Raw genomic sequence first — 14,099 nt, forward strand, 5'->3', positions numbered from 1 at the left:
CCGGTGTACGTCTCTTTAACCGGTCTCCGGTGTGTCCGTTCCGTACGTGTGCCGTATGATCGGGGCAGTCGGCGCACCCCAAAGCCCGAATCATCATTTGTCCGTTCCTTTGACTCGTCTTTTTTGTCCTGTTCCTTTCACCGGCCTCCGTTTTGACTGTCCGTTTCGCTGATCTCTGTTTTGTCGGTCCCGATGACCGGTGTCTCCGTTGTGCCCATCTCTTTGACCCGTCTGCGCTGCGCCAGTCCCTCTGACCGTCCCTCTGACCGTCCGTCCGAACCCGGCAGGTGGTCGTGTCCACGAACATCGCCGAGACGTCGCTGACCATCGACGGCGTCGTGTTCGTGATCGACCCGGGCTTCTCCAAGCAGAAGGTGTACAACCCCCGCATCCGCGTCGAGTCGCTGCTGGTGTCGCCTATCAGCAAGGCGTCGGCTCAGCAGCGGGCTGGTCGCGCCGGACGCACCAAGCCGGGCAAGTGTTTCCGACTGTACACGGAGAAAGCGTTCAAGTCGAGATGCAGGACAAACGTACCCGGAGATCCTGCGCTCCAACCTGGGCACGGTGGTGCTGCAGCTGAAGAAGCTCGGCATTGACGACCTGGTGCACTTTGACTTCATGGACCCGCCGGCGCCCGAGACGCTGATGCGCGCGCTCGAGCTGCTCAACTACCTGGCGGCGCTGGATGACTCGGGCAACCTGACCGATCTGGGTGCCATCATGGCCGAGTTTCCGCTGGACCCCCAACTGGCTAAGATGCTGATCGCCTCCACGGACTACAACTGCAGCAACGAGATTCTCAGCATCACGGCGATGCTGTCAGGTGAGTGGGCGGCGCCGCCAGTTCGCCCGTCGCATGCGTCAGGGAGGGACCGGCCCTCGGTGGGGCACGCTGGCCTGGGATCTGTAGAGGCCTTGGTCACCTGAACGTTCGTTTGCCGACGTATCTCGGAGAGTTTCCATTTGCGACTGAATATCGGCGCCATCCTCGAGACGGTGATGCTGTCCTGCACGTGACGCCGGCGCGCGCGGCGCGCCGGACCCGCCGACCGATGGCCGGGCTGCGGGCCGCCGTGGCGCTGTGCGGAGCCGGCCGAGCCGCCGGGCGCCGCGACCCGGCCGGGCGGCGGCGCCCGGTGCCCGCCCTCCCTCCTGACCCCGTCTCTGTGTGACGTCCCTAGGTCAAACTAACGGGCTGGACGCGGGGGTGCTCCTGCCTCCTGAACTCTAGTCCCACAGTGTTTCGTGCGGCCCAACGACGCGCGGAAGGCTGCGGACGAGTCCAAGATGCGCTTCGCCCACATTGACGGCGATCATCTGACGCTGCTCAACGTCTACCACGCCTTCAAGCAGAGTGAGTGACGCCGCCCCGCGCAGCACGCACTGACAGAAACGCGGCTGAATTGGCGGACGCATGAATGAACACGTTGTTATCGAAGGCAGCCAGTGTCGACTTCCGCGCCGGAGTACACTTGTGCTGCGTGTATCGGCGGTCCCCGCGCGGCAGTGCGGGCGCGGTTCGGGAATGAAAGCGAGCAGGCGAGCCTCCTTCACCCAATGGTCGGTAACGTCGCACACGCACTGCAGTCCTCACAGAGTGGTGCTGTTCGGGGAAGAACAAAACGAAAAGATTTGGGTGAGGCTGTGCGCTGCCAAGGCCGGCGGGTTCTGTACCTCCGATCGTGGCCCCTTCACAGCAGCCGCCGGCGGGACCTGGCCTTAAGTGTAGGGATGTCGTGTGCCGGCATGCGCACCGTGTCGCTACGGCGCGCCTGGTGACCGGCGGTGATTGGTGACCGCCGGTGACCTGTGGCGACCGGAGGGCGGCCGCCGACGCCGGCCGGCCTGGGCGACACTGACGCGCCGCTGGTATCTAACCGGTCTGCTGCAGACATGGAGGACCCGCACTGGTGCCACGACAATTTCGTCAACTATCGTTCCCTGAAGTCGGCCGACAACGTGCGTCAGCAGCTGTCACGCATCATGGACCGCTTCAACATGCCCAGGAGGTCCACCGACTTCACCTCGCGCGAACTACTACATCAACATCCGCAAGGCCCTCGTCTCAGGGTTTTCATGCAGGTGGGTTGGGTGTTTGGTGCTGGCCGGAGAACGGAGCGGCAGCGCGGCTGCCGAGATTTCGATTTGGTGTAAATTCCGATTTCCGTCCTCATGTATCTACTATCCTAGGCATCCTCATACGAGTAGTTACTGCCTAGGCCGTCCAGTGTGTGTCGTTCCGCTCTTTGACCGTGGAAATTATTTGAGCGTCGGAGCTACGTGGCTGCTCCAGGCCGCCTGTGTGTGGGGATAATCACAAGCCCCGTGGGGGAAATCGTCACGCAGGTGCCCCCGATCAGTGGGGCGGAGCGCTCGGTACTCTGTGGATCTGTCCCGGGGACGGCTGTGGCGGGACGGTCGGGACGCGCCGTGTCACGTGACCGCCGCCGTCTCCAGGTGGCGCATCTGGAGCGGACCGGACACTACCTGACCTGCAAGGACAACCAGGTGGTGCAGCTCCATCCGTCCACCTGCCTCGACCACAAGCCCGAGTGGGTCCTCTACAACGAGTTCGTGCTCACCACCAAAAACTACATTCGCACCGTGACCGACATCAAAGGTAGGCGTTTGCGGCTTTCATCGGTTTGAGACCTGGTGAATGAGACGCCCGAAGTCTTTTCGTAAAGTCTCGTAGTAAAGCCCGAATTATGGCCTAAAGGACCTTGGTCTGGCCTGGTCGGCACGGACGTGCCAGGCAAGGTCTGGACGAGTCAGACCTCGATCAGACCGTATTGCGAGCCCCCGTTGCATGCTCGGTGTCTGTCCTGCGTCCCCGGGCGCCCCACGGTGCGGGGCCTGACGTCGGCCAGCCACTGGAGACGGCGAGGTTTGGGTCTCAAGCCTCCCCGTAACCCAGTCCCGCCCTGAGGCCTCGCGAGACCCCACGAGTTGCCCTGTCCCGAACGTCGTGTTCGGCACCGCGACTCCCCGTGTGCCCGGGCCGTGGTTTCGTGTTCTGCGCTCCGCGCCCTTACGCGTCGTCTGTCCGTTTTCAGCGGAATGGCTGGTGAAAATCGCGCCGCAGTACTACGAGATGAGCAACTTCCCGCAATGCGAGGCCAAACGCCAGTTGGAGCTGCTCATAGCGAAGCTGGAGTCGAAGCAGTTCCGCGACGGCTTCTAGGTGTTTGCGGCTGCTAGCCAGCAGAGCGGCGCGGGCGGCGATCGCCGCGGACACCGCTGCCTCCGGCGGGCTCCTCTGCCCGTGCTCTCCTGAGGTGGCTACTTCCGCGTTCAGAACGGTGTGCCGAGAGGCTCCGCTAGATTAGCTGATCCGAAAATGCGGGCCGCACCTGTCTAGTTCTGTCTCGATCGGAATGTCCAGCAGTCGTGCGGATAGGTTTCTGGATTCATCGCCGCGGTCTCGACTATGTTCGCGTGGTGCTGACCGGTTTCATTTGCTAGCCACTGTGCTTACATACACCCATAGTTGGAGCGGCGCCTTGACCAGTTGGCTGTTCCACCCGGTCGCGCCGCGACTCCGTACCTCGATGGCGCACCGGCCGTGAGTCGGTGCGGACGTGCTGCACTCGGCATGGCGTCACGGCGTGCGTCCCCGTCCGCGAGCCGGTGTACGGGAGCACTGTCGGCCAGCACCCCTGCTCTGTCGCCTGGATCTTGTGGGCTGGCTGGCGTTATTTTAATCAGTTCATTCACGCGCATTGGTGCGGCGCCGCGGCAACCGAGGGGTCTGTGGGCTTCATTCTCATTCGTTCCGGCGTCAGCAGTCCTGCTTCAGCGGTGACCGCTCGGGACGCGCGCTGTGCGCGAGAGCGGCAATCTCGCACGGGACTGTGTTGGAGGCGGCAGGAAGGTCGAGTCGCGAGTCAACGCCCGCCCTCCCCGCGCGCGCGGTGCGTTTGATACGGTGTGTTGCTGGACGCTGTTGTATGGAACAGCTGCGAGTCGGGAGGGATTGGGTGGTCGACTCGGCGAATATATCATCCGTGATCGGACAAAGGCCTTCGGTGTTTCAGCGCCTCCACGTTGGGCCATGCCTGGTGGGTGCGGTCTGGCGGTCACCGCGCGTTGCTACCGTTATATGCTGCGTATTGCTCACTACTTCGACGAAAGGATAAGTGCGGATCGCCGTCGCTATAAACCGAGCTCTCTGGGCGTGCAGTTCCAGGCGCAGCGTGCGGAGGGAACGCGTGCGTGGGACACAGCTCAGAACCTCCAAATCTGTTGGCTGTAAATGACATGGCTAGCCTTCACTCATGTGCTGGGCTATGTTAAATTATAGCTGGGGTTTGACCACTCGATGCTGGAGCAGCGCAGGCTTTTGACAGGGGAGAGGGTCCTGTTTCTGGTCCTCGTTCACGCAGCGTCCTGTTGCTAGCTTGTGTTAGTCACAGTGATTCTGCGACGTTCCAGGCCGGACATGACCCATAGGCCGGTAAGTCTAAAGTGGGGCAGAGACTTACGCGCCCATGCTGGCCATCGAGATGCTCAGTGATGGCGCTATTGCGCGCTTGAGCCGAATCCCTACTTCGCAAATTGTGGGCTTGCCTTTCTGCACTGGCTCTGTTGGATGTGCTGGGGTGGATAGCGCACATCGTTGCGGCGATATGTCGTACATTGTTACCGTGATATGCTACACATTGTTCCTTACTTCAACAATAGGATAAGTGCGGAGCGCGTAATGTTAATCGTCCCATCAACCGGCTGTGCCAATGGTATGAAGCTGAGAAGCCACAGAAGCCGTCACGTGTATATTGCAAATTGGTGGTGCTCGGCGACGCTGCGCAGAACGCGGCATAAGACGCGGGTAGGAAATCGGGATCAGACCTCACATGAGATTAGTGACGTTGAGGTATACTGCGGAAGCTATGAAATTATCCACGGATACTGCAAAAACAGTTCAAAGCATAGCAGACAAGCAGACAAGACATAGCAGACAAGAGGCGTAAATCGGCACGTCTCCGCGTTCCGTATGTCTGCGCCGTGAACAGCAGCCGGCTGTTCTGCATCCAGTGGTCTGTGATCGGGTGTTCCGTGTCGTTCCGGCCAGCCGCCAACCAGTCCCGAAGCTGGAGAAGGTAGAGCATGCGGCAAGTGGCTGTAGGGTGGCGCAACAGGCCTGGGACCAGCAGAACAGCCGAGCTGCTCGCCAAGTCCTTTTGAAAATGTTACGCCATTGAGTGCTGACAAAACAGCACCAGGCTGTTCATCAAGCATGACCGTTGAGAGAAATTAAGCGTGCAGCATCACTGGAAGATTAGCACGACGAAGTGAAAGAAAACAGGCACCAGAGGCGATTCCGTGACGTGTCTGGAGCCTCCGCCGTGTAAAAACAGACTCGTGTCTACTTTTCCGTACAGTATTATTGTCATCAGGTCGTGGGGTCAAAGATCCTTCAAATGCGTTTGTATATTCATCAAACACTAAATGCGAACAAGCACTCGCAGTCATATGTTCGTTCGATATATATAAATGCAGGTGTGTGGGTGTGTACCGACGGTACAATCTTGTGGATGGTGGCGCCGGCGCTCCTCTTTGAGTTTGGAAGTCACAAGTTTCGCCAAGCCGTACAAATAGTTCCAGCGCATCTCCCTGTCCAAAAGCGTGACCATACATCTGTGCGAGGGAACTACATCTGTCGGTGGTGCATGCTGTTTTCGGCCTGGCAGACGCCGGCTCAGTGAACAGCACTGAACGCTAGCGCCGCGTAGCCTCGTCTTCGTGAGATCGGTCGTTCGGTCGCCTTGCCTGCCTCGCGCGGCGAACCGCAGCCACCGCCGGCAGTGTCCCGAGGCGCAGCTCAGGCCCGCCTGGTGCGGCGGCCGCGGCACCGCTGGCCGCTCACCGGGCGCCGCTAGCGTCGCCTGCCGGCCGCAGCAGCGACAAGATCGAGCTGCGCGTGTTGGAGCGCGTGCGCTTGTAGCGTATGCCGTCGCCGGTGCGGACGCAGTCGTGGTAGGCCTGGATCAAACCGAGCAGCTCACCGAAGGCGTCGCGGTCGTGCTCCAGAGCGCTCATCAGCTGGCTCATGGAGAGTCCCTCTGCCAAAGGTTACAGAGGGTGAGACCCTGGGCCAGGGGGCACAGGCTAGGTGGTGAGGCGCACAGAGCTGTTAGAGGTCACAGGCTGCAGGGTCATATGCCTCCTCCAGAGACGCACGCTGACACCTGGAAAGCTGTGTGGAAGACATCACCAGTTATAAGATGCGGCACCGGTTGGTATCAGCTTGCTTCCCCTGGTGCTTTACATTATCCGAGCCACGGATTGCGTGCTTGGATTTTTAAGGCGGCTTCTGGTCGTTCAGTATTTTTTGCATGTTTTGACAATGTTGTGATATATTGAAGGTGGCAGGTATCATGAATTGGTTTGGACGTCGCCAAGAGGAGGGCCAAGCCCTCCCCCCCCCCCACGAGTCGAATTTGGTTGCAATTTGCAGGATTTTGAGGACAATTTACATTATCTCCCCCTCTTTGAATGCGATATTGACTAAGTACACGTGGATGGGCGCTGTGAAGACAAAGCCACGTTTAAAAATCCTGCCCCGGTCGCCGAGTTGAGGTCAAGACACCGACCGCGTCAGGTTCTGGCCATGCGATACAGCTCTAAATGGTGTCCACAGCCCCCTGTAGTAATGACACGGAATCAATAGACGGGCCATCGAGAAATCCTCCTGGCTTGGAACTCAGGTCAAGCCGTGCTTTTTCATCGTGATACATGTGAAAATGGCCGAGCCATGCCAGCGCAGATCGAGTGACGGGATGTTGGGTGATAATGTCGATAGGTAAGTTATGATATTCAAAGTCTGGGAAATAATTTAATAACCATGCAACTTTCGATAATTTATGCAGGATGATAACAGTTTGCTGCTTTATAAGCAGCCTGCAGAAGAACAACTTTGTATCTCAAGGTGACGTGACTTGAGGTCATTGATCTCAACTTACATTGTTGAAAATGCCCTCCAAGCGGGGGGTACTCCTACATTTGTAATTTATCTCCATAACACAAGAGGCAGGGAGCAGCAATCAGCTATCGTCAGGATAAAAACCCTGAGCAATAACATGGATTTCGTGCTAGTACAGTTTCGAGCTTGCAAAGGTTCTGTGAACAAGAATAGGTACTTTCAGTTGGACGCTGATCGGCTGCACTGCAAGGGATACTGATACATTAAACACATGAGAACGCTAGTCTCTGAGCAGTCATAGGTCAGTGGCCTGAAAAAAAAAACATTAAAAAAACTGCAACGCAACACGCAAAAAGGCATTGCAAAATGTGCTGAAAGCCTTGCGCATCTACCATTGTTCGCTATCGTATCACCATCGAAACGCCGGGAGGCTTGGTCAGCGCCGAGCTGAACGCGAATGGAGAGGCGCCGCCCCGCCCGACCGTGTCACTCACGGAACTGCTGAGCTGCGTTGAGCAGCGTCACGAGCGGGTTCTGGCCGCAGCCGTCCGAGCTCTCGCTGCCCTTCACGAGGAACGTGCGGCCCGAGACGACCGACAGCAGCAGAGCCAGCATCATCGGCACCGTCCTCAGCTGTGACCGCGTCTGAGAACATAGCCCCAGTAACGACGGTGGGTTACAAAGCAAGTATCACTGTCGCTGTAAAGACGAGCTGTTCAATCTGTTCATGTAAATATCTGTTCCGACACAGCCAGCTTCAGATGTATGTATATAACTATTTTGATGATGAATATTGAAGCGCTCTCCGGTAGGGAAACCTTTTGGGTCGCGTCGGCGGCCGAGGGAGCCCAGAGATAGAAGATCAAGACTTCGTCCGATCTTGCCATCGCTGCGCAGTTGCAGTGATCCACCAGCCCATCTACACATCTGTGATTTGTCCTTCCGCTCAGACAGCGGCAGGGCCGCACTGGCTTTAGCGTGGGAAAGAATGAGTAAGTTCCCAGCCACAGCCTGAAGAAATCCACAGATTCGGCCACTTGCACCCTCAGTGAGTGAGCCGGCAGGCAGCGTGCGTCCGCCACGGTCAACGTGGCGCGGCGGTGAGGCTCCGGCCTTCCAAACCCCGGGGCGAACCCTCTCCGACCGGACCGGTGGGGCCTACAGCATCTGTCACCATCCCACGCATAAGGGCGGGAGGTGATGCGCGGCTACCACCGCCGGCTGGAGCCGGCGTGACCTCTCCGTAGCGGCTGCCGTCTCTCCGCGACCTTGTGTGGCGGCCCTGTTCGGCGGCGGTGCGGCGGGCGGCGGTTGGGCAGTTGTTTGATATGTGAAAACGAGGACACAAGAGAAGTGTGGGCGTGTTTCGAATATCTCTGCGTGAGTTTGTGTTTGATCTATGTTTTACAGTGTTAAGTGAGCGAGGGTATAGTAAACTAACCAAATAAAAATACATCGCTGTTTTTCGCGCCCGCCGTCCCCTAGGTCCGCCGCAATGGTCCATGCCCGAAGAGCTCGAGCGCAGGGGGCAGGGAAGTCCCCTAGATCCGTCACAGCGGACCACGTCCGAAGAGCCCGAGCGCAGGGGCAGGGAAGTCCCCTAGATCCGTCACAGCGGACCGCGTCCGAATAGCTCGAGCGCAGGGGGCAGGGAAGTCCCCTAGATCCGCCACAGCGGATCACGTCCGAGGAGCTCAAGCGCAGGGGCAGGGAAGTCCCCTAGATCCGTCACAGCGGACCACGTCCGAATAGCTCAAGCGCAGGGGCAGGGAAGTCCCCTAGATCCGTCACAGCGGACCACGTCCGAAGAGCTCAAGCGCAGGGGCAGGGAAGTCCCCTAGGTCCGCCACAGCGGATCACGTCCGAAGAGCTCAAGCGCAGGGGCAGGGAAGTCCCCTAGATCCGTCACAGCGGACCACGTCCGAGGAGCTCAAGCGCAGGGGCAGGGAAGTCCCCTAGATCCGCCACAGCGGATCACGTCCGAGGAGCTCAAGCGCAGGGGCAGGGAAGTCCCCTAGATCCGTCACAGCGGACCACGTCCGAATAGCTCAAGCGCAGGGGCAGGGAATTCCCCCAGATCCGTCACAGCGGACCACGTCCGAAGAGCTCAAGCGCAGGGGCAGGGAAGTCCCCTAGGTTCGCCACAGCGGATCACGTCCGAAGAGCTCGAGCGCAGGGGGCAGGGAAGTCCCCTAGATCCGTCACAGCGGACCACGTCCGAAGAGCCCGAGCGCAGGGGGCAGGGAAGTCCCTTAGGTCCGCCACGCGGACCACGTCCGAATAGCTCAAGCGCAGGGGGCAGGGAAGTCCCCTAGATCCGTCACAGCGGACCACGTCCGAAGAGCCCGAGCGCAGGGGCAGGGAAGTCCCCTAGATCCGTCACAGCGGACCACGTCCGAGGAGCTCGAGCGCAGGGAGCAGGGAAGTCCCCCAGATCCGTCACAGCGGACCACGTCCGAAGAGCCCGAGCGCAGGGGCAGGGAAGTCCCCTAGATCCGTCACAGCGGACCACGTCCGAAGAGCCCGAGCGCAGGGGCAGGGAAGTCCCTTAGGTCCGTCACAGCGGATCAAGTCCGAATAGCTCGAGCGCAGGGGGCAGGGAAGTCCCCTAGATCCGTCACAGCGGACCACGTCCGAGGAGCTCAAGCGCAGGGGCAGGGAGATCCTCTAGGTCAGCCACAGCGGATCACGTCCGAGGAGCTCAAGCGCAGGGGCAGGGAAGTCCCCTAGATCCGTCACAGCGGACCACGTCCGAGGAGCTCAAGCGCATGGGCAGGGAAGTCCCCTAGGTCCGCCACAGCGGATCACGTCTGAAGGGCTCGAGCGCAGGGACAGGGAAGTCCCCTATGTCCGCCACAGCGGATCACGTCCGAAGAGCTCGAGCGCAGGAGCAGGGAAGTCCCCTAGGTCCGCCACAGCGGATCACGTCCGAAGAGCTCAAGCGCAGGGGGCAGGGAAAAGGCGAATGATGCGTTTCCAGCACTTCGAAACCCGGACTTCTGGGCGGTCAAAAACGGCCTCATTTGTCTGTCTTACACGCGATCCTCCGCATGATCTGTCTTACCCGGAGACTGCAGGAACATTTTCTGATCAGCGTTTGTTCGCACAACTCGATTGTGCAAGCAAGATTTTACATTCCTCTAGGCTGTGAAGCTTTTGCCTGGGGTACGAGAGTAGGGAAATGGAGGTCACTTGTCCTTCCACCTTTTCACGGAAAGTTTGCCATAACCCTATCATAATGAATCAAAGAAGTCCACGTTAATACCAGATTTCACCTTCCACTCTGGGACATTCCAACTCCAAGTGGGGAGAGGATGTGCAGCTGTTGAGATTATAGCAGAGGATCAACATTCATAAAATGAGAACTCGTAAGCCATGGCGGGCATTTCCACTGGCTCAGAGGTCCCTGGTGGTCGCGGATCGCGTGCCTCGTCTCAGGTGGTCTCAGAAGATTGTTACCCCTGACCGCTCGTGCCGCATCGGGAATGACTACCCCTCGGTTGGCTGTAGTTGACTAAATTGATGTGTTCTGGTCATCGGCCATTTCAGAGGAGTCCCTGAAGACAAGCCGAGGTCTGCACTCAGCTGTTCCAGACGCCGATCATCTTCACCGCCTCTCTGCTCTCCCGCCGGCCTCTTCAGAGTGTTAACACACACCTGACCGGTGTCAGTCACCCACGTGCGGTGGTGCCCAGCATCACCTCGCTTTACAATCCATCAGAAAGGACACTTACTTGTTACCGTGGCCGAAAAAAGCACCGATAGTATTTGATGGCCCAAAATGGCCAGGACAGGACAGCAGAAGCAGCTATGCGTTCTGATAAAAACTGGATCAGATGGCATATTTGTTAATGTGACATGCTCATGCGTTCTATTGCCTGGTCGGGTGGCAGTAGGAATCGTGCCCCTCGGAACAGCGGAAGCCATGCCCCAATGCTTGTAAAAGTTGAACAGGAACCACATGATGACGCACGTAAAGAGCTGTTTTAAAAACGATGGTCTTCTGCATTGCCACTTCACGAAGCTGATGTCAAAAGCAACGCCACCTCATGGGACGTTCATACTACCATAGCCGCCTGCCATTCGCACCCCATCCATGGGATGCAGCCGCGGGTCTGAACGGAGCCGCGGCGCTCGCTGTGCGGCAGCCGGCGTCTCCGGTCAGCCGGGCCGGCCACTCACCATGACACCTGGCAGCGCGTTGGACCGGCGGAGTCGTCTGGACAGGTCGTGCGTCTCCCGGGGCAGTCCGCGGACAACTGTGTGTCGCGCCGAGCCCCCAGGGCATTTATCTCGAAGACGGCGCGGTTACCGCCACCGCTCGACGCTCAAGTGCTCCATAATCACGGCGGAAGACCGGCGCAGTGCCGGCAGAAATAGCCGGCCAGGACAAACGAGCCAAGCCCAGCGGGCGGCCGCGGCAGGTGCACACCCACACCACATACAATATTCAGCACCGCCGTTCCAAAAACCGCCGGAGTGGCGTCGCCCGTCTACGATTGGCGCCAATTCCAGCGCCGCGGCGTCCGATTGGCGGCGATCGTGGCGCTCTGGCGCAATCAGGGCGCGCCGAGACGCGGCGGTGATGAGCGCGGGAGGGCGAGAAGCGGCGGCCGGCCGCCCCCGAACGTCGGGCGCGGACGGCGCAGAGGCGCGAAGTGAAGTCAGATGACAGCCAGCAAGACGGGACAGTGACGTCAGATGACAGACAGCCGGACAGGACAACGACGTCAGATGACAGACAGCCGGACGGGGCGGTGATGTCAGATGACAGACAGCCGGACTGGACGATGCGATGTTTATATTGTTCGGAGCAAACAGGACATACCCAAGAGGTCAGACAGATGCTTGCACTGAAATTGTTAAAAAAACGAGGTATTTATCCGATGCTTTTGTCTTCGTCAAGCTCAAGAAATGTAGACATCAAGAAATATGACAGATATCGTTCCTGTATGTAGGCAGCTATCAACTGAATGGCAAACACTCGTTTTTAGCCAGAACACTGATTTGGCACTGATACGGTTACGCTCATAAAAGGAAAGTACGGCAACGAGACACAAATGCAATCAAATGTGCTTCTGGATTAATTGCATTTTCAATGCTTGGCATACGCAAAACGCATATGATGCAAACTGGCTTAATTCTAGCGTAGCAAAGGTAGAGAACTGGGTTATTATGCCGAAAGCATTCAACCTTAAAAACCAGCAGGTAGTCGTTAAACGAAGATATCAAGCAACAACTGGAATACATTATGAAAATGTTCGGCGTTCTCAGCAGCGCTCATAATCACAAGCAAACAAAGTCAATCAAGAATCACGAACCCAAACCTGAGGCGCTTGAAAGACAAAATGTTCGAAATCGTGGCAAGCTCTGCCAATAAAATGATGCAAACTAATGAAGCATTTCAGTTCCTATATCTCTATCTCGATACACGATAACATGCCACGGCTGCTGGAAATACAGACGGCTCACTCGAAAGGTTTCGATTTCGCCGTTTTATTGCAGATAACGCAACCATCTCCGGGCAATTATGGCAGGTGCTTGTGGACGACAATGAGGGACATCAAGAGCAGAGAGGTAGTTAGATCGTTAAATGCTAATCGTTATTTGGCCAGACACATTTCAGGTGCTATCCGTGTAATAAGCGAGGGTGTCTTCCGTTCTTAAATAAGAACGGAAGGCATGGACCTAGGGAGGGGATACGGGGGTCAACGCTACACTGCGCCGGTCTGCTACACTCCGATCATTATTATTTTATAGGACCCAGACCAGAAACAAACAATGAGCGTGCACCAGAGTCCTGATCTCTGCAGTACAAGCTGTTTTCCACCATATGAAGCTCTCTCACGGTGATCTGAGCATACGAACGAATAGACGCTGCACGGTATGAGCATGATCGTGCCGAACTGAGCATAGTGACACACACACACACACACACCACACACACACACACACACACACACACACACACACACACACACACACACACACACACACACACACACACACACCACACACACATACGTACGCACGCACGCACGCACGCACGCACGCACGCGCGCACGCACGCAACACACACACAACACCACACACACACACGCACACACACACACACACACACGCACACACACACACACACACGCACACACACACACACACGCACACACACACACACACACACACACACACACACACACACACACACACACACACACACACACACACACACACACACACACACACACACACACACGCACACACACACACACACACACGCACGAACGCACGCACGCACGCACGCACGCACGCACGCACGCACGCACGCACGCACGCACGCACGCGCACACACACACACACACACACAGTATTATAGTGAGGTGGTCAGAGGCGCCAAGTGACGTCCCTTAGCATCACTTTTCAACACACTATCCAACACCATCTAACCTCCTCCCAGGTAAGGTATGCCAAAGCTCGGAAGGTCACAGGTGATTGCGTCTACGATTAATCACCTGGTTTTCCGAAGGAAATCGAAATAAAAATCACGCGTTGCCTCCTGTTTAGGAATTTTGAGCAGGTGTTTACAGGTCGGTTATGGCATCGGAGTAGAGTACATGAAGCTCCCCTTCCCTATGTCACCTGGCTCTGCCCCTGCCAGGTTTTGCGGACATGTTTTAGCGCGGTAGTTGGCGTCCGAGAAAGACTAGCTATGCAAGAATGCAGCAGCCTTGCTTCCTTTTAGCAGCAAGGCTGGATAGCGTGAGTTCTCACATCGTGCTGACATGAATGTGCAAGCCTACTTTCTACCCAACCTCCGGGACATGGGTCTCAAGCGTATTAAAACATATAAGCAGCATTGAAACCATGCGCGTAGGAACGCTTAAAAAAGTGGAGGGGGGGGGGCAGTTCAGGATATTCTTCAGGAACTTTTACGTGGAGAGCAAGCCCGGTGACCGGGGGAGAGATAAAGATGGAGATTCCTGTCCGCTCACAATTCACATGACACATAATGGAAATAATTCAATGTCATGGCTGTGATGATAGACATACATATAAAGCTGTCTCCCACTCATGCATATTTTTGCCCTTTTCGAATCATCTATGCCATTCGGCAGATGATGTTATCCAGTTCCTCCAGAGTATTCGTCCATTTATGCATTGCTTTCCCTGAGGAAGCGAA

General features: G+C 57.2%; 2 protein-coding genes across 2 annotated transcripts; one reads left to right on the forward strand and one right to left on the reverse strand.

Moving 5' to 3' along the window:
- Window positions 1-281: 281 nt before the first annotated feature.
- Window positions 282-3,807, forward strand: LOC119111607 (pre-mRNA-splicing factor ATP-dependent RNA helicase DHX15-like; the record flags this gene model as incomplete). Its single annotated transcript, XM_037235415.1, is given in 7 exon segments — window positions 282-523; window positions 525-823; window positions 1,232-1,354; window positions 1,892-2,034; window positions 2,036-2,086; window positions 2,458-2,620; window positions 3,057-3,807. Coding segments are annotated over 7 exon segments (1,149 nt in total), but the record flags the coding sequence as incomplete, so codon positions are not given.
- LOC119111608 (uncharacterized) lies at window positions 3,782-11,159 on the reverse strand. The gene is made up of 4 exons (XM_037235416.1): window positions 11,105-11,159; window positions 7,417-7,567; window positions 5,886-6,062; window positions 3,782-3,852 (listed from the first exon to the last, which is right to left on the reverse strand). Exons 1-4 carry the CDS (start codon window positions 11,105-11,107, stop codon window positions 3,782-3,784), a joined length of 402 nt encoding a protein of 133 aa, XP_037091311.1. The 5' UTR covers window positions 11,108-11,159.
- Between the last annotated feature and the right edge of the window lie 2,940 nt (window positions 11,160-14,099).

Source organism: Pollicipes pollicipes, unplaced genomic scaffold (assembly GCF_011947565.3).
Source record: "Pollicipes pollicipes isolate AB1234 unplaced genomic scaffold, Ppol_2.1 Scaffold_7261;HRSCAF=8764_pilon_pilon_pilon, whole genome shotgun sequence".
In the NCBI taxonomy this organism is placed as follows: Eukaryota; Metazoa; Arthropoda; class Thecostraca; order Pollicipedomorpha; family Pollicipedidae; genus Pollicipes; species Pollicipes pollicipes.